Source organism: Panthera leo, chromosome B4 (genome assembly GCF_018350215.1).
Source record: "Panthera leo isolate Ple1 chromosome B4, P.leo_Ple1_pat1.1, whole genome shotgun sequence".
In the NCBI taxonomy this organism is placed as follows: Eukaryota; Metazoa; Chordata; class Mammalia; order Carnivora; family Felidae; genus Panthera; species Panthera leo.
Window position 1 is genome coordinate 5,028,538 of NC_056685.1, and position 26,107 is coordinate 5,054,644.

Below are 26,107 nucleotides of genomic sequence, written 5' to 3' on the forward strand. Positions count from 1 at the left end.
AACAAACAAAACCACTTGATTTATTTATTCACCTTCACCCTCCTGGCCTCCATCCTTCCAGACCTCAGCTCCACCCGACGCTGCTTGCTTCTGGGTCTAGATCTACTTTTCTAGATCTATTTTTTTGTCGTGCAATTTCCCCAGCTTGAACTTGGTTGGTGCCTCATGGATCACAGACTTATTCTGTGATGGACCTGAACCAGGTGACTCTACAGCTTAGAAATGGGCCCCCAGAGGTCATCGTATTATTTTCCAAAGATGACAGTGAAGTGGAACCACAGACCCATGAAGTGGCCATGTGACTCACCCCTCGTACAGCCACAGACACCTTTCAGAATTCTGGCTCTGCCGAACACCTGCCAGCTTGTGTGTGTGTGTGTGTGTGTGTAAGTTGTGTCTTCTGTCAGATTGGCTTTTAAGACAAGGGTCAAACTCTTAAAACTTCTTATAAAGAACAAAATGGATCCAGTTAATGGTGAACTCTAGAAACGCAGGGCTGAAGAGAGAAGCAAAAAGTCGCAACAGTCAGGTTCAGGATAATCAAGTATGGAGCCCGACGGCAATGAACGTGTCTCAGCTCGTGCGTGGCAGTGAGTTTCCTCTCGTTCGAAAAGAGAATCGCAAGGAGTGAAAAAGGGTGTGGCTCTAAAATCCCAACTCTGGCCATTTGAAATTCCTACCCTTCCTTCCCTTTGGATGAAACCATCTAAAGCGATGACGGGAAGTTGGTAAGGAATGGATACTTTGAGAGCTTCTGGAGGCACGGGGATGCTTGCTGCTGTAGCCTGTGCCCCACTTCCTGGATGCTGGCGGTGGCTCCCTGGCTGCCCCTGGCTGTGCGTGAGGCGGCTCATGGCCCATTTATAGTGGGGACTGCTCCTCTCCTACCCCCACTACCCTTCCTAAATTTCATCTAAGCTGGCATCAGTGGAGCCATGTGACCTTGGGCAAGTCAACTGCTATCGGCCTCAATTTTCTCATCGATAAAAGGAGGTGAGATTAGGCCTGTGATTTTACAAATACATGTTCTAAAGGAAAGAAAGAGAACAACACAGGGAAAGAGACTGTGTGCGCCAGGCACACCTGGGACATAACCTGTTGCTTCTCACATGGAGGTCTTATTAGAGATTTTCCAGAACTGAGATCAGATCCAGATTTAGGCAAGATTTTTTTTTCTCCCTTTAGAAAGAGAGGCCGAGCTCTACCATTTGGGGCTCTGTATTCCCCTGCTTTCTCCTTTTTTTTCTTTGTGGTATGTTTCTCCTCAGTGATTTTTCAGTGCACTATTTTTTTTTTTTGTATTGAAAATAGACATTTTGTTTATACAAGGTACAATTTCAAAATAACAGTTATAAAATATGTAGCTATAATTGACAAGGAGTATAAATAGAAAAACGTATATATGGGAAATGTCACTGAGTTCAGTTTCCTTCTTTCTGAATCCTTAAATCAAGAGGACTCACTGGGCACAGTACCTCTTTGCTCCTTTTCAGTGCATGCAGAGCACCTAAAGAGAGACGGTGGTTAGGAGCTACGATGACGTCGTCATCCTCGCAGCCGTCTCATAAGCCAGGAGGAGCTGCATAATTCTCTTCCAGCCGCAGGTGTATTTATTTCTCTTCTTTGTGAACTGCAAGTAGGGATGCGGGATGGAATAGTCAAGCTGATGAGCTCTCCTGAATAAGTGTCTTAATGAAGTAAAAGGAAGGCCGAGGTGTCCAGCCACTCCCAGGAAAGCTTCAAGTGCCAGGACTTTAGGAAGTCAGCCCTACTCCTGAGACAGGGCATCCTGAGACTGGAGAGGCTACAAATACAGGAGGTGTCTCGGCTGGCCACGGTCGATAAAATGACACCAACATGTTAGTTTTATCATCCCGACGGGCTCTTTGCTGGCACCCAACACCTGAGTCTTTCCTTGGACCTCTTCGGCTAGGGAAGAGTTGGCATCCTTGCTTCAGCCTTGGCTGCCCTCAGCTTCCCCCTGGAGTTTCCTAGGTCGTATGCTTGGTTTTCTGCATCCTCGTCTCTGCCGTTGGTTCCCCCAGTCATTGGTATCTCTTCCATGTTCTCCATTGCAACAGTGCGTATCTGCGAAGTTTGCCTGTAAAGCAGGTAATTCACAGGTTTTGAAAAGAGGAGAGGGTTGCCCGCAAACCAAGTCAACAGATGGTTCCTATTGAACACTCAGATGGAGAAGGCCTAGACCGCTTCCATTCACAGATGGAATTTAAACCTTAGTTTGGTATTTTAACGCCCTCATCCGCTAAATATTCACCATGCTGTTGGAGCCACTCACCCCCTCTTTTCCCTCTGCTAAATGGCAGTAGTCAAATGGCAGGAACAAAAAGGAAAGAGTCCTGGGAGCCTGGGGAAGCCAGACAAGATCGTCTTGATAAAAATGATGCGATATTTATAAAGCTTTTAAAACAGTTCTTGGCACTTTGTACGTGTTAAAGAAACAAATATATTAATCAGTTCCTGAGTCACCAAGAGTAGGGGAGGCAGACTCTTAATTCCACATGTTTCCCTGTCACTGTTTTTTTAGGCCCCGAGTTTCTGGGTCAGCAGTTTTCTTCCATGGATTATATCATGTACCTCTTGAGGATAGGCAAGTCTAGGGCATTTCAAAGTAAACACTTTGAATCCAAACAAAGCCAAAACGTCAATCTGAAGAGCTTTATCGACCCTAAGCTCACTGCAATTACTGTTTACAATAGCCAAGATACGGAAGCAACCTAAGTGTCCGTTGACTGATGAATGGGTAAAGAAATGCTATGTAGATACAATGGAATATTACTCAGCCATAAAAAAGAATGACATCCTGCCATTTGCAACAACACAGATGGACCTAGAGGGCATTATGCTACGTGAAATAAGTCAGACAGAGAAAGACAGATACCATATGATTTCACTTATATGTGGAACCTAGAAAACAAACATGGACAAACAAAACAAACACACGTGTGGGTACAGAGAACAAATTGGTGGTTGCTAGAGGTGAGGGGCTAGTGGCCAGCAGGTGAAATAGGTGAAGGGGATTAAGAGGTACAGACTTCAGTTATAAATTAAATCATGGGGATGTCACGTACAGCATGGGGAATGTAGTCAATGATATTTGTAATAACTTTGTACCGTGTCGGGTGGTAAGCAGACTTAGCGTGGGGATCATATCATAATTCATAAAAATACTGAATCACTATGATGTACACCTGAAACGAATTGGATATTGCATGTCAACCATACTTCAATAAAAAAATAATACAGTACATAAGCACTTTGAGCTCCTTGGAGTGAGAGCTAGACTATGGATCAGGACTCTAGGCCCACGTACTGAAAATAATTTGCTAAAAGCCAATTTGTTGAGTGACAAATCTACCTAATAACCTACTTGCAAAAAAAGAACTTTATGGCAAAGAATTGATTCACCAAATGACCAAGTAGTTATTATGCTTTTCATTATGCTTTTCAGGTTTATCAATTCTTCTTAAAGATACATTTATGAATATTTCCTTATTATAGTCAGTGAATATTGATGTTTTCATCTTATAAGCATACTTATTAGCCATGTATACCAAATATACAAAGTCTTTTAAGATTCTTTTTAATGTATTCTTAAAATAGACTATGTATACTTTTTTTAAGTCAATATAGTTACTCATTATAATCTCTTAAGAATGTAACTCCAAATACAACAGCTCATGTGGAAATTTAGTTACAGTGATATTTTGAAAATCCTTCAAAAGTCATTTTTGATTTTGCCGCATTTGAGCATTTTTGGGATTGTTTTGACAGATTTTTGAGTAACACATCAAACTTAGTGTGTTAATTTCTAAACGATCTGTGAGGTTTCTGGCACCTCTTTTGGTTGAGATGGTATTACCAGCTTTTGAAGATTGATGTGAATATTTAGGTGACTTTTTCGTTGTGGCTTTAGAGCAGTATTTCATGGAATATTCATGTTGCCAAAGTCAGGCTCAAAGGATGATATAATCTTTATACTGATAAATTTAGCAAAGAATATTTAATGACTAGTGACTAAATAGTTTCAGCAAACTTGATTTCCATTGTTCATTGTGTAATGCTGAGGAAGGATCCAGAACAGCCATAGCAATATGGAATGCTGGAACACTGGTTATTAATTAATAGGAGTAGAAAATTAAGACTAATATGCCATTTGAGGCTTTAATGAAAATGATACAAGTACCTAAAGAGTAGAAAAATAATGAAAACTCTGGGGCACCTGGGTGGCTCAGTTGGGTGAGCATCCGACTTCGGCTCAGGTCGTGATCTCATGGTTCATGGGCTGGAGCCCCGTGTCGGGTTCTATGCTGACAGCTCAGAGCCTGGAGCCTGCTTCGGATTCTGTGTCTCCCTCTCTCTGCCCCTCCCCCAGTCATGCTCTGTCTGTCTCTCTCAAAAATGAATAAACATTTAAAAAATATATAAAAACTCAAATTTCAGCAAGTGGCAGAAGATGTACTCTACCCATGAAATGTATATATTGCAAGAAAATATACTTGTGAACATAGCGTAAGAGCTGCATCCCCATCAACTTAGTTATTTGGCATGCTGTCCTTCCAAAAAGGAAAGAAAACTTTTCTGTTTCTGACTGGGGGCCTGCGGACTGTCTTGGAAAAAGTGAGGGGCGTCCCGGGGCTGGCTCCCCTTTGGGCCAGTATAGAAGGGGGTGCGTGCAAGAGCCTGCCTCAGTAGCCGGGAAAGGGGTCCTTCCTTTGCGAGGGCAGGCCCGGAGTCTTTACGGTGACACTCTTTTCTTGGAGGAAGAGCAGTCTCGTCCGGCGTGATTCTCTTGCTCTACTCACCTGGATCTTTTGTAACACACCAGAAGTCCCACACATACTACACAGAGCACAGTGACAGGCATGACGATGGCCGCTGTAAGAGAGCAGAAGTGAGCCGTCATGCCAGAAGTCCCGGGAGCAGGTTCACTTCTAAGAACTGGACAGTGTATGGTTCACCTTCCTGCAGAGAGATCCGAATGCCTTCCCAGCCAGCTTACTGTTGTTAACATTTCTCGAGTTCTCTGCGGCCCGATGCACTCTACTTGTGGGCCAAAAGTCCATGCTTTCCCCACCAACGCCACCAGTTCATGTTGTCCCCATCCCCCGCTCCTAATCCCATCCTTCCCAACGAGAGAGAGAGAGACACGGTGACAGGATGAGAAGGGAAGGCAAAAGCCTCAGAGTTCAAGGGCTGGGGTGGGACTGTGCGGACAAGAAGCCATATCTGCTATGAAAGCCACAGTCAGAGAGCGGACAGGGCGAGGGTCCTCCTCAGTTGTCCCTGAGACATCCTCTCCTTTTTCGTCAGCTTCACAGAATCCTGATTTAGAAACCACAGCATGCAGTGTAGCATATCTTCCAATTTCACCAGTGTTGTTTTTTTTATTTGCCTGCATTGTTTTTTGTTTTTTGTTTTTTTTATTGGCAACTATGGTGAGGCAGATGGTAAGGAGAATGAGGTGGTGTTCTAAGAGAGGTGTTACAGGTAAGAGGAGAATAAGATAATGGCTGAGGAGAAGGGAAAGATCCTGTTTTGGGCAAGTTGGAAGGCAGGGTCTGGAGTGGTGGGAGGCCAGTGGCTCTCGGCCATTTGAGATTTATTAGACAAGATAGGAACAGTGGGATCTCCTGGTAGCAAGAGGGCTTAGCCAGAGGACACAGTGAACCTTTTTTTTTTTTTTAATGTTTTATTTATTTATGAGACAGAGAGAGACAGAGCATGAGCAGGGGAGGGGCAGAGAGAGAGGGAGACACAGAATCCGAAACAGGCTCCAGGCTCTGAGCTGTCAGCACAGAGTCCCACGCGGGGCTCAAACCCACGAACCGTGAGATCACGACCTGCTCCAAAGTCAGACGCTTAATTGACTTAACCCCAGGCACCCCTGTAGTAGTGTTTAAAACAATTTTTAGGGGCACGTGGGTGGCTCAGTCAGTTAAGCGACCGACTTCGCTCACGTCATGATCTCACTGTGTCTCCCTCTCTCTCTGACTCTCCCCCTGCTCTCTCTCTCTCTCTCTCTCTCTCTCTCAAAAATAAATAAACATTAAAAAACCACAATTTTTATATTAATCTCAATCTCTTATTAATAGAAAAATTAAATTAGTAAATAAAATATATCCATCCAATGGAATATCATTCAGCTTTTAAAAATTATGAAATGAGGGGCGCCTGGGTGGCTCAGTTGGTTAAGCGTCCAACTTCATCTCAGGTCATGATCTCACCGTCCATGGGTTCGAGCCCCGTGTTGGGCTCTGTGCTGACAGCTTGGAGCCTGGAGCCTGCTTCGGATTCTGTGTCTCCCTCTCTCTCTGCCCCTCCCCTGCTCACGCTCTGTCTCTCTCTGTCTCAAAAATAAAAACATTAAAAAATGTTTTTTAATTATGGAATGAATCTGTATTTATTAACATGGAAAGATGTCCACAATATCTTAAGTGAAAAAAGCTGGTTGAGATAAAAATGAACCAAAAAAGAATCTCCAGTAGGCCAGATGTATGTCCATATGCACAGGACAGCCTTGAAGGATAGATCCCAAAGTATTAAGTCATGGTGGAATTGTAGATAATCTTTATTTTCTTTTTTAAAACAAATTTCCTTTTTTCCTGACGTTGTTGACACGATACTGTCATCAGAAGACAGTAAAGTTGTAAAAGCAAAACTACCTGTGCCTAAGTAAATAAAAATAAAATAGAAAAGTCCCAGAGGAAATAACAGGAAACATGGCAAATCAGTGAGAGATGTTTTGAGTTTTTAGACTTATCATTAATCATCATTATGACTAAAAACCAGAAATAAATTTCTAGGCAGAGATGGTGTACCCTAGGGTAAACTATTTCTTCACACTGACTAATAGGCTTGTTATGCATTTACTGTCCACGGAGGGATTTATTGGAAAAGGCCAGCTGATGTTAACTATGGTTCTACTTTCATAATGCATCTTCCTGTTTCTTCTGAATAAGAATAGAATCTGCAGACTCCAAGTCCAGGGAGGGGAGGGCTCTTGAGCCAACGATACGACAGAGCAGTTTGAATTCAGTGACAAACTCAGATCCTTGGCCTCTTCCTCAATTATATCCAGGCAAACTGAGTAAAGAAACCGACACCAAAATCACTAAAATGATAGGTAAACGTATCAACTGGCAAGTTCCCCACCCTTTGGTGTTTCCTCGCGGGGTGCATGGGCTGGAGAAAAAGGAAGACAGAGAGGTCTGGTGAGCCAGAGGACAACAGAGGAGGATTTGAGTTGGGGGAGGGAGGAGAAAGAGTGGATTATTGCTTGGGAGGCCGGGAAAGGCCAGTAACTCCCTGCCCTGCCTTCATCCTACAGCGCATGCGGGTCTGACGTAAGAGGTGGCCTTGGCAGCCAGTGGCCACTGTCCAGTGCGGATGATGAAAATGTCCCCTGAGAATATGGGGACTCACCATTCCTTAGCAGTCCCTGCAAACTAGGTCAGCCAAGGAGTGCTATTTGCCATGTGGCCATGACCAGAGTGCTGGTGTGCCTGTGTCCGAGGAAGGCAGTTTTGAAGTAAGAATATCAATTCATTATTCCTGGGCAGTGTTTCTCTGCTCTCTCTTACTGTGCTAAGCACATAACAAGTGTTGGGTTCAGAGTAGGCACTTAATAAACACGTAATTGATTGAATTAAACCCTTAAGGGTCCGTAAATTGAAGTACTTCTGACTGCTGTTTGCTTCTCAATGAGAAATCTGCATTTTATTGCAACTTAGGACCAATGTGGCACCAAGTAGAACTCGATTTATATTGAATACACAGACGAATGATATAGAGCTAGCTCGTATTAAAGGCTGAGCATATCAACTGCAGCAAATTTATTTCTGATATGAAAGACGAGAGGTATGACAGTTTGAAAATCTAACTCTTCCCTCCCAGCATATTAAAGGGACGTGGCCGGGTGAACACTTGTCCTAGGCGACATTCTACCTTTTTATTTTACAATCGGGAGTCCTCAAGAATAGCCTAGCCAAGGATTGGAGACCAGATAGTTAGAATGAATGAATGAAATTATTGATTAAAAAGGCTGCCAAGTGAGCCTGTAGATATTTAAGACAATGAAATGATGAATCACACTTCCTAGACGTTTATTAATAAATGTCCAAGTCCTCAACTTCACTTATTCATTTGCTGTTTATTAGGCATCTACCATTTACCATTTTCTGTTGAACTAAAAAAAAAAAAAAGCAACTTTTAAAAGCTGTGATAATCATTTATATAGCTTATTTTAAAAATGGTGATATCAGTGGTTATCAATGGGCTGATTAAAATATTCACATTTGCTGAGCGACTACTACGGTAAAGCGTTTATATACCCTTACAAACACTCTCAACTGCTTGCTTCTTCGTGCAGAAATAGCAACATTTACTGATGCTCAGGGAGCCAGTGAATGTCTCTGCCACTTGAACCTGACGGGTATACTCTTGGTCCACAGTACTGGGATATATATGACGTAGTCGGAAGTCACCATCACTAAGTGTCTTTAGAAAACTAGCATGATTTCCATTTTAGCTTCCACCTTCTTAGCAGATAAAACTTAACGCCTAGTGAAGTATAACTCATTTTTATTTCTTTGCTGACAATTATTTGATCTGTCTTGTTAAGTTAGGTGCTAACATGTTTATATTGAAGCACCCTCGAAGAAGGAAATCTTATAACAGGAAAGATTTAAAGTTTTTGTTTGTTTGTTTGTTTTTTGTAATTCTCTGTATGTCCAAAGTTTCTTGCACGGAGCTATCAGACTATTGCAGGTGTTGAGTTAATGTGTATTACACGACACTTCAGAGTTTGGGAGAGAGTTTCTGATGTTTTAGTCCAGTGAAAGTCACGAACTGGAGAAATACATCATAAGATGATATCCCGTAGTAAAGTAGTTGTTTGAAAATCGACATAGGAAATATGGCCCCCAAATTTTATGTGTAGGATTTTATCCTACAGATTTCTTTGCACATAGCCAAGTGATAGATAGAAGGCTTTCCAATTAATCACTGTTTGTCATGTAGCCAAGACTGTCAACAGTCACATGCCCATAGGGGGTTGGCTACACAAATTGTAGCAAATCCAGGTAGTGGAATATTTGGTAGCTGTTTTAAAGAATGAGGTGGTTTCTATGTGTTGATATGGAAGGATTTCCACGAGGTACCATTAGTTGAAAATGAACACAGGTGCAACACAGTGAAACTAAAATACCTAGCTAGCATCGTGTATCGATCCTCTCTGAAAGGATGCCCAGAAAGCTGGTAACAGGAGTAACTTTCTTCCTACAAGGGAATTTTCAGTTTAAGATGGGGCTTTGTGCTGTATATGTTTTTGTAATTTGTAATTTTTAAACCCCGGCAAATATTACCAATTCAAAAAAATGAATAAAAAACTTAAAACTTTGTGGAAAGGTGAGCATAGTATATTACATAAGGAGAAAAATTAGGCTGGCTACTTGACTTACTGGTCACCTCTTACGTGATAAACATATTTTAGTTTCAATCTCTTGCCTTTGCATATAAGCTGTTAAAATGGCTGAAGCTGCTTGTTTTTTTTTTCTAGATGACACTTGATGCAGATAAAATATAATCATAAAAATATGAGTCGTTCTCTAAGAGGATAACTCGTGAATAGAAAATAGAAATAAGTTGTGTTTTCTCTGTATGAATTACAGTGGTTTTTTTTTTTTTTTTTGGCTTATTGAAAACTTGTACAGACAAAAGTCTTAGTCTCTCTTACTACTTGCATTTCTGCCTTCTTTCTCTTCTTCTCTCTCCTCCCCTCCCTTCCTCTTTTTCTTTCCTCTTTTCCTTGCAAACACTTTTCCACTCTCCTCCTTAACACTCACCGGGACAGTCTCTTCCTCTCCTACGTTGAGTGTTGTGTGCATCTTGTGTAGACAGCAGCCTTTATCCCAAGAAGTGTGGCCAGTCTTGCTGTAAAGCGCATGGGGCTAACACCCTGCGAGAGATTAATGCAGCTGACGGATGAATAACATCATGTTACTGACAGCCGCTCACACGCTTGTGGTTCTCTGCTAAGTCTGGGATGAGTCTAGCCCGGCTTAGTGGAACTGAGTAGCTGAACGAGGAGGCCCTTTTGTGATGTGCCAGCTCTCTGGTTCCCACGTGTGTAGCCTGACAGAGAGAAGCTACCAGTATTGAGATAAACAGTCATGGTAGAATCCCATAAGTAGGGTGATCCTATCTATGACTTATTATCTACACCGAGTCACTTTTGACAGTGAAAGGGGCCGCGAGTGGCCATGCTGGGGCAGCAGGCATAAGCCAGGACTGTTCCGCACCCTGAGACCGAGGTCCTCAGGGCAGAAGCACTGCTAGGACCAAAGAAACAAAACACTTACCAGTCACAGTTCCGGAACTGTATGAATAGGTACCTGCAGGGAAGAGAGTGCAGTTCAGTTATTGCCGTAGTCCTAAAGGCACTCATTTCTCATTAAGCAGGAGGAATTCTAGACATTTTGGCTCCCATCTTAAAGCCTGAGAGAGTCATGGCTGGCGGAACCAAACTTCCGTTAGCAAAGAACAAGGGTAGTTTACTTAGCTGCTGGGCCATGCTTAAGGATCACATATGCCCTTTTGCACAACAAAGGAAACCATCAACAAAACGAAAAGGCAACTTACTAAATTGGAGAAGCTATTTGCAAGCGACATAACTAATAAGGGGTTAATATCCAAAATGTATAAATAACCTATACAACTCAACACACACACACACACATACACACACACACACACACACACACACACACACAATCCAATTAAAAATGGGCGGAGGACTTGAAAAGATGTTTCTCCAAAGAAGACATACAGATGGCCAACAGGCACATGAAAGGATCCTCAACATCACTGATCGTCACGGAAATGCAAGTGAAAAACCACAATGAGATATTACCTTACACCCGTGAGGATGACTAGAGTCAAAAAGGCAAGACATAACGAGTGTTAGGGAGGATGTGGAGAAAAGGGAAACTTGTGCACTGTTGGTGGGAATGTAAACCGGTGCAGCCACTGTGGAAAACAGTATGGAGGTTCCTCAAAAGATTAAAGAGCTACCACATGATCCAGTAATTCTACTGGGTATTTACCCAGAGAAAGCAAAAACACTAATTTGAAAAGTTATATGCACCCGAATGTTTATTGCAGCACTATTTACAACAGCTGAGATATGGAAGCAAGCCCAAGTGTCCATCAATAGATGAATGGATAAAGAAGATGTGGTGTGTATAATCACAACGGAATGTTACTCAGCCATAGAAAACAATGACGTCATGCCATTTGCAACAACACAGACAGACCTAGACAGTATCAGGCTAAGTGAAATAAGGCAAACAGAGAAAGACAAATACCGTACGATTTCACTTGGATGTGGAATCTAAAAAACAAAACAAATGAACAAACAGACAAAAGCAGAAACACTCATAAATACAGAGAACGAACTGATGGGTGCCAGAGGGGAGGAGTGTGGGGGGCATGGGCAAGGTGGGTGAAGCGGGGGCGGGAGATACAGGCTTCCAGTTATGGGATGGCCAAGTCATGGGGATGAAAGGTGCAGAATGGGGAATGTAGTCAAATGTATTTTGTGGTAGCGAAGAAAACCCCCACAAAGAATCAGATATGCCTTTGCGGCAGACGCAGATTACCAAGGGCTGTTTCATACCGCAGATTGTGACTCCAGATTGCAGAAAGCTTCCACCGTCCTCCCATATTGGGAGACGGCAGATACCATTCAGATCGGCAAAGCCTCTGCCATGCAGGTCAATACGCCGAACCTTCTCACCTCTGGGAGACGGACTTTCTTTTCCAGCTGACCGAGCCAAGGCAGAGCACAGAGGTTAGAGAGCAGAGCAAGGAGGCTGTGGCACAGAACAGGAGGCGGAGGGTTGCTGAGTGGCCTGGACTTTGGATTGCAAGGTGTGATGCTAGGCAGCCAGCTCACTCGAGGTCTCCACCCACATCTCATGGACTGCTGACCTCTCCTAAAGTATGCAAAGCCAGTGCTAACCTGGCGTCTCCTGCGAGGCAGAGGGGGTGTGTTCCAAGGCCTTTGCTGTTGTCTGAGCTGGGGCTCGGGAGGGTTCATTATTGATTACCCCTGTGGTTCCCGCAGCCGGAGGCTTTGATGGTATCAGCCTGGAGCCTGGCTCGGTAGCTGCCTTTGTGGCCACTGTGCTGTCTGACTTGGAAGTGAATGCTGGCTCTGTAGGAAAGTGCAAGATATGGAGAACATAAATACTTTGAAGAGTGTCTCCGCGCAGCTCTAGAAGACAGTGGACTTCAGACTTGCTCTAGTGAGCCCACCCCGGGCCGGCCCTCGCCCGGCACCCTCCTCCAGGGCTCTTTGGGGAAATCCCTTCAGTGAGTAGCCTATTCCTCCATCTGGATGGCCGAGGGACATTTGAGAACACGAGAGGATCTACAGCTATTTATCATGGTGCACGTAACCTAAAGATCCCACGGATTCGAGTCGTTCCCGGCTTGTTTACTAGAGAAGGCGCGGAAGATGCGGTGAGGGACTGATCTCAAAAAACAAGTATGACTGTATTTACCAAAGATATCTGGGCTGCTGATTTTAGTTTCCTTTCTGCGTTGTTTGCACACAACTTTTGAAATAAGGGGAAGCCTGAGATTCAGCCAGACCGAGTTTTAGAGTATTTGAAGACAGTGCCCTGGTTTTGCCCCGATCTAAGGGAGGGCAGCCCTCCTGGTGTTTATGTCCTCACCCTCCCTGTGCTAACTGGCATATAGCTGCTCCCAAACTGTGAGGCGTGGTGGCAAGACTTCACTATTCTCTTTCCATGAAAAATGGGTCTTCCGTTGCACTCTTAATGTCTGAGAGTTTGATGGCACAGTTTCATCTGACCACGTGTTTGATGCACAAAGCAAGGCTGGGAGAGGCCCCTTGATTATTCTCATCAGTGGGTGATCTGGGCATGACTTGGGTCAAAGGGGTCTTGGAATTACCCCAAACTTAAATGTAGCCAGTACTCTACTATATCCTCTTGTTTGTAGTCAACTAACTAACTAACTAGGAGGAAACCTCCTTCTGGCCTGTCTTCCCTTCAGCATTGGTTCTCAGCCTTGGCTCCCTGAGAATCACCTGGGGAGCTTCTAGAACCCGAGTTCCCAGACTGCTCCCCAGACCACCAGAGTTCCAAGGAGATCCCAGTGTGCATCCACGGCTAAGAAGCCGTGTTCTAGCTCAGAGCTGCCAACGGCCGCAGAGAGAGTACACCTGGGGCCAAAAGGGGGAGACCAGGGCCAGGAAAAGCCACTGGATGACCAGACATAAAACCTCAAGAGTTAAGTGTAAAGTAAGGCTTTCCCAGGATATAGAGCACATTGTCCCAAGCAGCTAAGGTCTCAAATTTTCTTGACATCAGGACAGTGCCGGGGATCACCTGGGTTGGTTAAGTGTCCAACTTCGTTGGCTCAGGTCCTGATCTCGTGGTTCATGAGTTTGAACCCTGCATCGGGCTCTGTGCTGACAGCTCAGAGCCTGAAGCCTGCTTCGGATTCTGTGTCTCCCTCTCTCTCTGCCCCTCCCCTGCTCTGTCTCTGTCTCTGTCTCAAAAATAAATAAACATTTAAAAAGAAAAAAACATCAGGACAGTGCTGAGCAAATTGGGATAGAAGATTACCTAAGAAAGACCCTGGAAATGCGGGATGTTCGCAGCTTTTTACCAGAGCTGTCATAGTTGGGATGGTTGGGGGACAATTCTTCAGGGGTCCCTCATGTTTCCCCATGCCTTGTCAGCAGAGTCCCTGACAGCCCTTTCTCAGGACTAACTTTTCAAGGATGCTCATGAAATCTCGGAAGGTGGAGATGGCACCTCCCTCTGGAGCAAAGGGCAGACATGGTCGGCCAGTTATAAAAGACTCCAGTTGCTTGAACTCAGGCCTCCTCTCCTGTGGGGCAGCCTGCTGGATGGACAGGCATCTTCTAGACCCATCCCTGCTGCCCCCGTGGGACACAGGGAGGAGGGAATTGACAAAAGCATGCCCACGCTCCCGCTGACTGCTGAGCCCTGTAAGGGAGTCCTTGGTCTCTGAATTGGGGAGCTAATGTTCTTCGCAGGCACCCAGGAAGTTTTGGTGGGTTAACACACCAGGCAGGCAAAACCTCAGATCCTCCCCAATTCTTGATGAGGAAATACATCTGCAACTAAGTCTGATCCGGCATATGAAAAGTGGATTTGGAACCACTATTAATTACAGTAAAACCTTGGATTGCAAGTAACCTGTTCTGTGAGTGTTCCACAAGACAAGCAAACATTTCTAATAAATTTTAACTTGATAAACCAATGATGTCTTGCAATACAGGTTGTACGTGACGCTGAACGTCACATGATCATACCTGAGCCAATGGTTCTTGAAATTCCCGTTGATATACGAGTGCTTTAGATTACAAGCATGTTTCCAGAACGAATTATGCTCGCAAACCAAGGTTTTACTGTAAGTCCAATGAAACCTGGATATCAAGCACCTTTGATTTAAAAGAGAAAATGAAGCTACTATAAAATTTAATTTTGACTCAAATAAAAAGTGGGTTCTGTTTGTTGGAGTCTGCAGTGGGACTCCAGCAGGGCCTCAAGAATCTGACACATTTGTGGGGACCTGAGAGGTGGTGGAGAATAGGAGTCCTTAAAACGTTTCCAACGTCCCTACCTTTTCCAGAAAGGGAGGTGCTCTCTGGCTCTGGGGTCACCCCTGCCGGCATTTCTGTAGAGGATGGCTTTAGATGAGTCAGGGAGGGGTCTCCTAGAGAGAGCATAACCACATGGCATTTATGAGCCTGAGGGTGGAGACTTGCTTCAGAACTGGCTACAAATAAAAAAATAATACATACAGAAATTTAAAATGGAGATATCCGGCTTCCTGGGAGAGGTCAGAAGCACAAGAAATAGTCAACAAACAATGTGTCCCAATCTGTCATTCCCATGCAAATGCAAACAGACTGCCAACTATTTTTCTAGGCTTTCCAAAAAGTTGCGCACGTATCAAATGTCTTTTATTTTTGGGTAGAAGGGTATTCATGAGATCAACTCAGTTTTATAATGTTGTCTTTTACATGGGAAAATACATGACTACTCAGTAGCTTCAGTTATTTTGTAAGGAAAAAAAATAAAATAAAAGCATCCCAAGCACAAGAGGTTAGGAAAAGTAATGGAGGGAGTTGTTAGTGGCAGAAGGTGAGATGTCTTTGTGCCAGTGAAGCCTCAGGGTGCTCGAGTCTGTAGGTTCTACAAGTCTGTAATTCCAGGTCTCCCCCCTTCCTTCCTCTCTCCCCACCCCCCACCAGCTGGTTCAGAGCCTACAACTCTTCTCCATCCTGGATTCGTTCATCCAAATGGATTGGAACTTCAAAGAAACAGTCACTCTCCCTGCAGTGGAAAGCCCTTATTTTTGCCCCTGGATTACAGGTACTAGCGCGTGCCCGGACTGGACAGAGTAAGCTGTCTACTCTGTGTTTTTGCCACAGTGCTATTGCTCATACCTGTCCTCACCCAGCTCATCATTGGAGTGGCATTTGATGCCATGTGGTACTATGTTCTGCCGCTGAGTGATTCCCTTGCAACAAACAGAAGGCTTCCTCCTTGCCCTGATGTCTGCGAGACGGACGTGCAGGGGGAGAGGGAAGGAGCGCACACTCAGTGAGAAAGTCTGGCTCTTCAAGGACTCTTACAGCAGAGGGAATTTGCTCTAGAACAACTCCTTCTGTCCCCTTCCCCAGAGAGGAGTTGAGAATGTTCACAAATGTTATATGAGAAAGTATCTAGCTTGCAGTTGGATAGCCACCAAATATGCAATAAACCATGAGCTACTCTTTATGTTTCCAAAGTAAGGGACTTAGTAGTCCTGGAAATAGCCCTACTGGCTTCCACTCCAAGGTTGTTGACTTCTTCTGGCAAAATTACCCAGTTGTGGACGGTTAAAAATAATTGATTCGGACAACCTTCCCTCACACGTGCTCTGGAGTGCTGGCTGGACACCAGCCATGGGTGACCAGGCTAAGGGAATCTGCTCGGTGGGTACCCCCATTCTCCTGGGTGGCTAACAACAGAGAACAGTAATAATTTCCCTGCACACCATCTTCTAGGAAGAAATTGGGAAAGATCTCTGGAAAGCAAGCATGCTGTGAACATACACCCTTGTCTGTAGCCAAATTCTATCATAATCTTAAAGCACTGATAGTAATAATATAGGCATAACTCAGAGAGATATTGTGGGTTCAGTTCGAGACCACCATGATAAAGTGAATGTGGCAATAGAGCAAGTCACATGAATATTTTGGTTTCTCAGTGCATAGAAAAGTTATGTTTAGGGAGGGGCCAAGATGGCAGAACAGCATGGAAGTTTTTTGCGTCTCTTGTCCCTGAAATAGAGCCAGATCAACACTAAACCATCCTGCACACCTAGAAAACTTATTTGAGGATTAATACAACAATCTGTACAACCTGAACCCGAGAAAAGTTATGTTTACACTATAGTTTATTAAATGGGCAATAACATTGTGCCTAAAAAAATCAATATACATACCTTAATTTAAAATGCTTTCCTGCTAAAAAATACTAACCATCATTTGAGCTTTCAGTGAGTCATAATCTTTTTGCTGGTGGAGGGTCCTCCCTCGATGGTGATGGCTGCTGACTGATCAGGGTGGTGGTTGCTGAAGGTTGGGGTGGCTGTGGCGATTCCTTAAAATAAGACACCAGTGGGGGCACCTGGGTGGCTCAGTTGGTTAAGCATCTGACACTTCGTTTTGGCTCAGATCATGATGTCACAGTCCATGGATTTGAGCCCCGCATCAGGTTCTATGTGGAGCCTGCTCAGGATTCTCTCTCTCCCTCTCTCTCTGCCCCTCCCCCACTTGAGTGCACACACTCTCTCTCTTTCACTCTCTCTCAAAATAAATAAACAAAACAAAACAAAATAAGAGACCCCAATGAAGTTTGCTGCAGCGACTGACCCTTCCTTTCACGAATGATTCCTCTGTAGCAGGTGATGCTGTTTGATAGCATTTAACCCACAGTAGAACTTTCAAAATTGAAGTCAATGCTCTCAAACCTGCTGCTGCTTTACAACTGAGTTTGTGTCATATCCTGAATCCTCTGTTGTCATTTCAACAATCTTCACAGCATCTCAGCAGGAATAGATTCCATCTCAGGAACCCATGGGAAGCAGCAACTCCTCATCCGTTCAAGTTTTATCCTGAGATTGCAGCCATTCAGTCCCATCTCAAGGCCCCACTTCTGATTCTGGTCCTCTCGCTGTTTCCACCTCATCTGCAGTGACTCCCTCCACTGAGGTCGTGAGCCCCTCACAGTCATCCACGAGGGCTGGAACCAGCTTCTCCCAACCCCTGTTATCCTGTGAATGTCGATATTTTGACTCCTTCCCACGAATCATGAGTGTTCTTAATAGCATCTGGAATGGAGAATCCTTTCCAGAAGGTTTTCAACTTACTTTGCCCAGATCCATCAGAGGAATGGCAGTGATAGCCTCATGGAATGTATTTCTTAAATAATAAGACTTGACAGTTGAAATGACTCCTTGAGCCATGGGCTACAGCATGGGTGTTGTGTTAACAGGCATGAGAACAATAATAATGCCGTTATCCATTTCCATCGGAGCTCTTGGGTGACCAGTGCATTGTCAATGAGCAGTCATATTTTGACAGGAGTCGTCTTGAGCAGTGGGGCTCAGCAGTGGGCTTAAAATATTCAGGAAACTACGGGGCACCTGGGTGGCTCAGTCAGTTGAGCGACTGACTCTTGGTTTTAGCTCAGGTCATGATCTTGAAGTTCATGAGTTCGAGCCTCACGTCGGGCTCTGTGCTAACATTGCAGAGCCTGCTTGGGATTCTCTCTCTCTTTCTCTCTATGCCCCTCCTCTGCTTGTGCTCTCTCTTCATTTCTGTCTCTCTCAAAATAAATAAATAAACTTAAAAAAATGTTCAGTAAACCATGTTGTAAACAGAAGTGCTGTCATCCAGGCTCTGTCGTTTCATTTCCAGAGCACAGGCAGAACGGATTTAGCATAGTTCTGAAGGGTGCTAGGCGTTTTGGAATGGTCAGTGAGCATTGGCTTCAACCCAAAGTCACCAGCTGCATTAGGCTCTCATGTGAGAGTCAGCCTGTCCTTTGAGGGGTTGAAGCCAGGCATTGACTTCTCCTTTCCAGCTATGAACGTCCTGGATGGTGTCTTCTCTCACTCTAAGGCTGTTTCATCTGCGTTGATCATCTGGATAAGCTAGATCTTCTGCATAATTTGCTCGCTTCACCTGCACTTTTATGTTGTAGAGACGACTCCTTTCCTCAAATCTCTTGAGCCCACCTCTGCCGGCTTCAAGCTTCCCCACCCCTGTCAGCTTTCATAGAACTGAAGAGAGGTCGGGCCTTGCTCTGGGTGAGGCTCTGGCTTAGGGGAATGTTGTGGCTGGTTTGACCTTCTATCCAGACCACTCACACTTTCTCCAGAAAGAAACACTCGTGTGTTCTCCGGAGTAGCACTTTCAGTTTCCTTCAAGGTCTTTTCCTTTGCATTCACAACTTAGCTGACTGTTGGGCACAAGGGTCCCAGCTTTTGGCCTGTCTTGACTTTTGACATGCTTTTTTTTCACTAAGCTTACTTATTCCTAGTTTTTGATTTGAGAAGAGATGTGATTCTTACTTTCACGTGAACGCTTAGAGGCCATCGTAGGGTTATTAATTGGCCTAATTTCTGTATTGTTCGGTCTCAGGCAACAGGGAGGTCCGAGGAGGGGGAGAGATGAGGTAGGAGCCAGTCGATGGAGCACTCAGGATACATACACAACATCGGCTGATGAAGTTAACTGCCTTACATGGGTGTGGGTTGTGGTACCCCAAAGCAATTACAGTAGGAACACCAAAGACTCTTGATCCCAGATCACCACAACAAATATGAGAAAGTTTGAAATACATCAAGAATTATCAAAATGTGACCTACAGACACAAAGTGGGCAACTACTGTTGGAAAAATGGCATCGACAGACTGACTCGCTTGAGGCAGGATCGCCACAGACCTTCAGTTCATAAAAACAAAACACACAATTATGTGTAAAATGCAACACCGCAGGGCGCAACAGAATGAGGTGTGGCTGTAGTGAATGTTGACCGGGGCTCACTTAACATTGCTACAACCCACAGTGTTGACCTCAGGTTCATTTTCTAGATGATGAACGAAGTTCCAAGATAGGAGGGCCCTTGCTCAGGATGGTGCGGGGCCGAGCCAGGGTTGGAACTCAGAATTGTGTGACCCTAAATCCTGTACATTTCCCAGCCCCGGAGGTGTTGTTTAGAGGCCCAACGGTTCAGTTAGCCTCAGACTTCCACACAAACGTCTTGTCCCCCTCCCCTGAGAGATGGGCTCCCGCAGCCTTCCACACTGCCTTCCGTTCTCTGTACGGTCTTGGCGAGGGGGACAGAGAGACAGTGCAGGGCCGTGTACTTACTGATGCACTTGAGATTGGGAATTGTCCAGTGGGCAGTGTTCGTGGTCTTGTTAAGCACGCACTCTGTCAGGGTGGACGTCCCGGCTTTCCGCTTAAAGCCAGTGTTACAGGTATACCGCTCGGTGGAGTTCAGTTTGTAACTCTTGACCCGGATGCCTGCATGTTCCACAGATGTGGGAGGAGGGCACGTGACACCTGCAAAGGTGCAGACAAGAGAGGAGAGGTGACCACATTTCAGCTGGCTCCGAGGAGCTCCCCAGGGTCACTTGGGTGGCACTCAGCACCTTCGAGCCAGGGACTGGCTCTCCTGGGGGCCCCTTAGGATACACCCCACATTCCAAGCATGTGGAAAACGTTCAGTAAGGGCTCTCATCGTTTAGAGGCCTCCCAGAAGGCTTGCCTTAGGCGCTCGCCATCCAGCATGGCTCGGGACTGGGGAGTCATCACTGGAAACCCTTCTCCCTTCCCTCCCCTTCCTATTGGTCTTCCCAGCCCACGCAGCCCAGCCCGGGCCTCTGAGCTCTCTTGCCTGAAAACAGTAGCAGCCCTGGGATTGCTCTCCCTGCTTGTTCTCCCTGAAAGCCTTTCATCCGTTTCTGTAACACAGCCAGGTATCTTCAGAAATGCATATGACGGTTTCACTCTTTCCTGGTTGCCCACTGCTCTTAGGATAAAAACTCACATCCTCAAGAAGTCTTCAAGGCTCTGCTGGATGGGGCCCCGCCTCCTCCCTAGCTACTCTCCCCCTGCCCCCCGCCCCCGGCCACACTGGCCTTCGGTCCCCCCCACCCTCTGCCACTCACCATGCCTACCGCTCTCCCCAGCCCATCTCCTGCCATCCTCCCTAACTTGAACGTGACTTTCTCAGGAAAGCCTTCCCTCCCTGCTGCTCCCCCCTCAAAGCAGCCAGGTCCCGTAGTTCCGTGTTCTTTCCCTGCACAGTCAGCTGCCTTCAGGGTTGTATGGAAGACACTGAGATGTTATAATGTCTGTCTGTCTGTCTCCTAATGTGCGCTGCGAGCTCTAGAGGGTGGGGGCCACATCTGTTTTGCCCGACACCACCCTCCCTGAGCCTAGTACAGTAACTGGCAAGAGAAGGTGTTCAAGAAACACCTGTTCAGAGAATTACATTTATTATGCACATTCCCTTTACCCCAGCGATTTCGCTTCTAAGAATTTTCCCGACAGACATGCTGGCATATTTATGAAGTGAGTATGTACAGAGTTATTGATTATAGTAGCCAGTATCTGTGTGAATTACCTCGCATGTGGTCAGCAGGAGACTAATTTAGTAACTTACAGTACAGCTACTCCTTGAAGAAGTGCTAGTCAGACCTCTGTAACAGACGAAAGGGTGCTCTTTATCACTGAAGTGGAAAGATCTCCCAGACACACTGTTACATTAGGAAGAAGACGAACAGAACCCCGTGTGTCATTCGCTGCCATCGGTGAAAAAAGAAGAAATGGTACCTATCCACAATTTTTTGTCTGTACATAAAATCTCTGAAAAGATGCAAAAGACTATTAACACTGGAGGAGAGACAGCTGAGGACACGCTGGGAGTGGGAGACTTTTTACTGAATGCCTTATCATAGCTTCTCACTTTTTTCCTTTCCATACTTTCTGAATTTTTAGTAGTACAAATGGTTTACCTGTTAAAAATGCTTTTGAAAGTTTTTGGAATGCTCTGTTTCTTCAGCTGTTTTGTAAATGGATGTTTTTCCTTTTCATAGATTACATCTAAGCCAGGGTGAGAATTGAAATAGTTAATAAATAACCAGTGCCACTGAGATGCTGACCGATTGGGATGGGTGCGGGCAATCATGGGGGCCGGGCGGCTGGCCACTGGCCACAGATGGAAGGCCACACTGATGAGGGCTGGCAGAATATTAGTTGTGCCCAAATGTTATATACTGTTTAAAATACATGAAATTCTTCATAATGAAATAAGTTGGGGTGAGGGATTTTGGGGTTCCCTGCCATAGGAACTCAGACCTCAGTTGAATCTAGGGCAAGAGAGGGGTAAATCATGCCAGGTGTGAGTGTTCACTGCTTCTATTGTAAGATGTTGCCTGTGAAATAAATGTGAGAAATGCAGAAGATTCTAGAATTAGGTATTTTTGGCTTTCTCTGAGCCAGTTAAGGCAGCTTGAGGTAAAATTGAAGCCAAGAGGTTTTGCAAAGCCATTGGGAGGATTCTGGGCCCTCTTTTGGGAGACAACCCACCAGTCACTCCCAGCAGACCGTGGGTGTGACGAAGTGCACGCCCAGTGAGAACTAACATACCTTTTGTCAGAAGAATGGTACCAAAAGAAGGTAAGAGCCAGAGCTAGACCGATTCAAGTTTTCTCCAAGCTGTGCTACAGTGTTGAAAATGCCCCCCACCCTTTCTAATTAGAAGTTGAAAGATTTGAGCAAGATTTAGACCCTAAGATTTTCTTCGGTATGAAACTTACTGGTTAAACCCCATGTCCTGGGACTTGCCCGACCATGTACATTGATTTCATTTTTGTGGCACCTCTACAGAGAGGTGCTCAGTAGATCTGCAGGGTAAACTCCAGACCTTGTCTAATGACTTGAGGGCGTGATACCTACTGAAGTTCTTGATCCCCGTATCTGGCTATATGCCAGGAACACACAGTTCTAGTCTGCAAGTGTGATGATTTAACTACTTGAAAATACTGTAAATGGCCCAAATCCCAAATGGATGAGGTGAGTTCAGTCACCTGTCCATCGTAGACTTTGGTGCAAGGTCTGAGGGGGACAGAATCTGGAAAATGCAACCATCTTCTGTATTTCTCCATGTCATGGTGAGGATTCTGGATTCTGCAACGTGAATCCCCAGCCGTCCCAGAAAATGTAATGTCTCTCTGATCTTAACCTGGGTGTGGTGAGTGGTGCTGGTTTCCTTCTGCATCCTTCAAATAAGCCAGTCTAGTTTGATTTACCCAAATAGTGTCGGTGTTTGCTTTCCTGCAGTCTGAGACTTCTTTTGGTTGGGCAGGATCTGGGGTCCGCTTTGGTAGCCACGGGCCCCCAAATGGCAGCTTTCTCCTTCCCTTTCACCTGCTTCCTGTGGGCTGGACTGTCTCTTCCTAGGAACCCTAGCTTTCAGGACTAGCCCCCTGATTCCTCTGCCCCAGTCTTGCCTGTGTTTTCCTGCAGAGAGCAACCCCTGGATTGCCACACTCCCCAGCTGCTGGCTTAGGTTTGGACGTCCAAGAATGACGGCCAGAATCACCAGGACATGAACTCACAGCCCAGGCCCCTTATGCCATATCCCACCGGCCAGCTGGGCTTCTTTACACATTAGGGTCAGAGGGATCCCCCCTCCGAATTCAGAATGTGGTCAGAACAGTCTGCTGTAAATGCCTGGCAGCCTGCAGGTAGACCAGCCTGCCAGTGGATGACCTGTTGGGTTCTCCCTTCCTCCTTCAGGAAGTAGGCTCTCCCGGCTGAGGCTCCAGCATGCCTCATACCTGAGCCCACCTGAGCTATGACAGCCCCATGGATCAGTAAAGCCCAGGCCTTACTGTAGTCTTCCTAGTCTCAGGAGAGGAAATGGATTGTTTGATTTTTGTCCTTAATCCAGCCACTGACTTTTAAAGTCCCACCGATAATCTAGTCTTAGATTTTGTACAATATAAGATACATCTGTGCTGTTCTTTACCACTCCATGCTAGTAGTCTCAATGCTCCCTCTTCATTTACGTGGCTTCTAGAGTGGACTCAAACATTTTCTTTTCCTTTTCAGTGAGGTCATAAGATAATCTTGATTTAGACGTATCAGTTTCCTAAAAATACTATTTTCTTACTAATTTCTATACACAAAATTAATAGGAGAGAAGAAATCTGTCTGCTTAGATTTACTTCCTTTACCATCCCCTGTCTTCTCTCTCTCTCCCATCTGGTCTTTGGATTGTATCTTGTTCGCCTGAATCCCTCCCAGAACATTTTTATTCACCAGGTAGTCCTCAAGTTCCATTTTTAAGTTCAAGTAATGTTCTGAATCTATTGATCTTCTGTCTGTCATCTTTTTTTTCAGTCTCTGCTGTTTTCTGTGTTGTTTCCACATTGGATATTTTTCTCGGCAGATTGTTCTACATCTTCTAAGTCCTAAAATATTCTCCTCCATTTAGAATGGTGGTTTTCAACTTTTAGCATTTGTGGCACACTTTGAAATGAAACATCTGTGACCTGTCACTGAGGGGGATTTAGAAGGTCAAGGCATTGGTGACCATATCAGCAAGAGTTATAAAGAATTGATGCTATGGTAGAAGGGCATCAGTGCTAAAGTGTGACTCATTTCATGGCCCCTTGGAGCTGGTTGCTATGTGTGTGGGCAGTTTATTGAGTCTATGTGAACTCAGAGTTCTTACAGATTTCAAAAAATATGCAGTCTTCTCTGTAATCGCTTGACTTATTCCCCTTCTCTTAGATTCATGACAGATAGTACCCCTCTCAGCTCAATACACCCCTTCTGCCAAATGCCGGTGTTATTGCAGGTGTATTCAGTTTTGCAGCAATCAATCTGACACAGCAACTAGGACAGGGTTCACAGGAAACATGCCATGCACACAGTTGAGAACCACTTCTTTGAAAGGAAAAGTAAACCAGGACAGACACTGAGTAAACAGTGACAAAGTTTATAGCCTCTACAGATTTTCCTTGAAAACTCATCGATGCTGTTAAATCAGAGGGCAAAGGTCTAAAGGCACCGTCAATGCTCTTTTCTTCTTGATAACCTCTGGGAACCAGTCATCATCAATGAGAAAGACAAACACAGCCCAGGTTTCCCACTGTTGGAAGAAGAAGTTACAACTATGGAAAGGGGGGGAGAGGATGACTAGAAAGTGCCCTATGATGTTAAAGAGAATTGGGACCAGCGATATCAGAATGTAACCATGGTGTGTGTGTGTGTGTGTGTTCATGCATGTGTGTGTACGTGTGTCTGTACATGGGAATGTGCATGTGCAGATGTGTGTGTGTTTGTGTGTCTGTGCATGTTCCAGCTCTCTCCTCTTACAATGCTTAGAAGCAATGACGTATCAGCACTGAATGTACTTGGTGCCCAGATCTTGGTCTCCATCAGAAGAAACCATGGCTACTCGAGGAAAAGGCTGATTCCAGGGCTAGGATGGGGAAGGCATGCCAGAGGAGCCTGGAATACCTTGTACCAGAAAGTAAGGAGATACTCAAAGAATGATGGTGACATATCAAAAGGATATAGGGTGAAGGCTGAACTGGCTGTCACTGGCCACATACAGGACCATTTGAGTATCAAAACAAAGACAGTAATTATGACAGATTATGGAACAACATAAAACAAAACTCTGTAGGTCTGAACTAATATAAACAAATAAATGAATAAATAAGTGAGCAGAGGGAGAAGAGAAAGCCCTCCTTAAGGTATAATTCTAACTAATAGAGAAAGAATGATGGCATAAGGGAAGAAACAATGCTAGAATGAGCGGATTGAAGTTTGATAATGGACAGGACATTTATATAGTGTGGCGGATTCCACCGTGTCAGTTTAGCTAAGTGGGACACGCATTCCTCAAATCTCCTCCCTGCATGGTGACCAGTTAGCCTGTGGCACAATCACCAATCCTGGGACAAATCAAGTTCATGTGCCTCCTGATACAGTTCACTGAGAAGGACACAACATCACACCTGTGGTATTTCTCCCCTAGATCCATAATCTGAATCTCATCATGAGGAAACACTAGTTGAACCTAAATTGAGGGACATCCTAAAAAACACTTGGCCTGTATTCGAGATCAAGAAGGATAGAGAAAGGCAAAGGAAATGTTACAGACTGCAAGAGGCTAAGGGGACATGGCAACAAAATGTAACATGTGGTCCTGGATTAGATTTGGAATCAGGGAGAAAATGGCTAACAAGGGCATTATTGGGACAACTGACAAAATTTGAACAGGCCCTGAATATTAGATAATAATATTGTGTCCAGGTTAAACTTCCTGATTTTTGATAAGTGTTCTGTGATTATGTGAGAGTGTTGTATTTTAGGAAGGCATGTAAGAGAATGTATTCTTAGGAAATATATACTGAAGTATTTAGGCATAAAGGGGCATAGTGTCTCCAACTTACTTTCAAATACTTCAGAGGAAAACACACATATGTTATAAATATATAGACAGAGGGGTGATAAGGCACATGGGGCAGAATGTAAACAGTTGGTGAATCTGGGTAAAGGGTATTCAGAAGGTCTTTTTTTCCTGTTCTTGCAGTTTTACTATTAAGTTTGAGATTGCATCCGAATAAATAAGGTAAAAAATAAGCAAAGTAAGTAACCAAACAAAATCCAGTTGGCGAATGTCACCCGGGTCCCTTTCTTTGAGGATTGCTCTGGAAGGAAACTCTAAGAGCCCTCGACAACTCAGGCCAAGATTATAATCTGGTCAGGAAAATGTTCTTTACGTATTTCCCTCCTTGTGGTTTTCACAGTGCTGCCTTTCCCTCTTCTCTTGTCCCTTAATCACACCTTTTAGAGTTCCTCATTCCATTTCCAGGGCCTAAGAGTAGTGTTTCCACTCTTTCCACGTTCAATATTTTGACTGTGGCTTTGGTGGGTTGT

The 26,107-nt window shown here is 44.7% G+C and overlaps 1 protein-coding gene across 12 annotated transcripts in view; it reads right to left on the reverse strand.

Moving 5' to 3' along the window:
• The window catches only part of IL15RA (interleukin 15 receptor subunit alpha), a 47,488-nt gene continuing 21,381 nt past the window's right edge, over positions 1–26,107 (reverse strand). Inside the window, exons 1-9 of one of the 12 annotated variants that reach the window (XM_042944777.1) lie at positions 21,163–21,274; positions 20,040–20,169; positions 19,511–19,705; positions 14,704–14,859; positions 12,041–12,235; positions 11,696–11,842; positions 10,380–10,412; positions 4,824–4,896; positions 1–2,101 (exon numbers count right to left, since the gene is read on the reverse strand). In XM_042944777.1, coding sequence (XP_042800711.1) covers positions 1,930–2,101; positions 4,824–4,896; positions 10,380–10,412; positions 11,696–11,842; positions 12,041–12,235; positions 14,704–14,859; positions 19,511–19,705; positions 20,040–20,100 — 1,032 coding nt within the window. In that variant the 5' untranslated portion in view covers positions 20,101–20,169; positions 21,163–21,274 and the 3' untranslated portion in view covers positions 1–1,929. Of the gene's footprint in view, positions 2,102–4,823; positions 4,897–9,863; positions 9,996–10,379; positions 10,413–11,695; positions 11,892–12,040; positions 12,236–14,703; positions 14,860–19,510; positions 19,706–20,039; positions 20,173–21,162; positions 21,281–26,107 lie in introns of those variants that run through there. The other 11 variants (XM_042944776.1, XM_042944778.1, XM_042944782.1 and 8 more) reach the window with 11 other exon arrangements.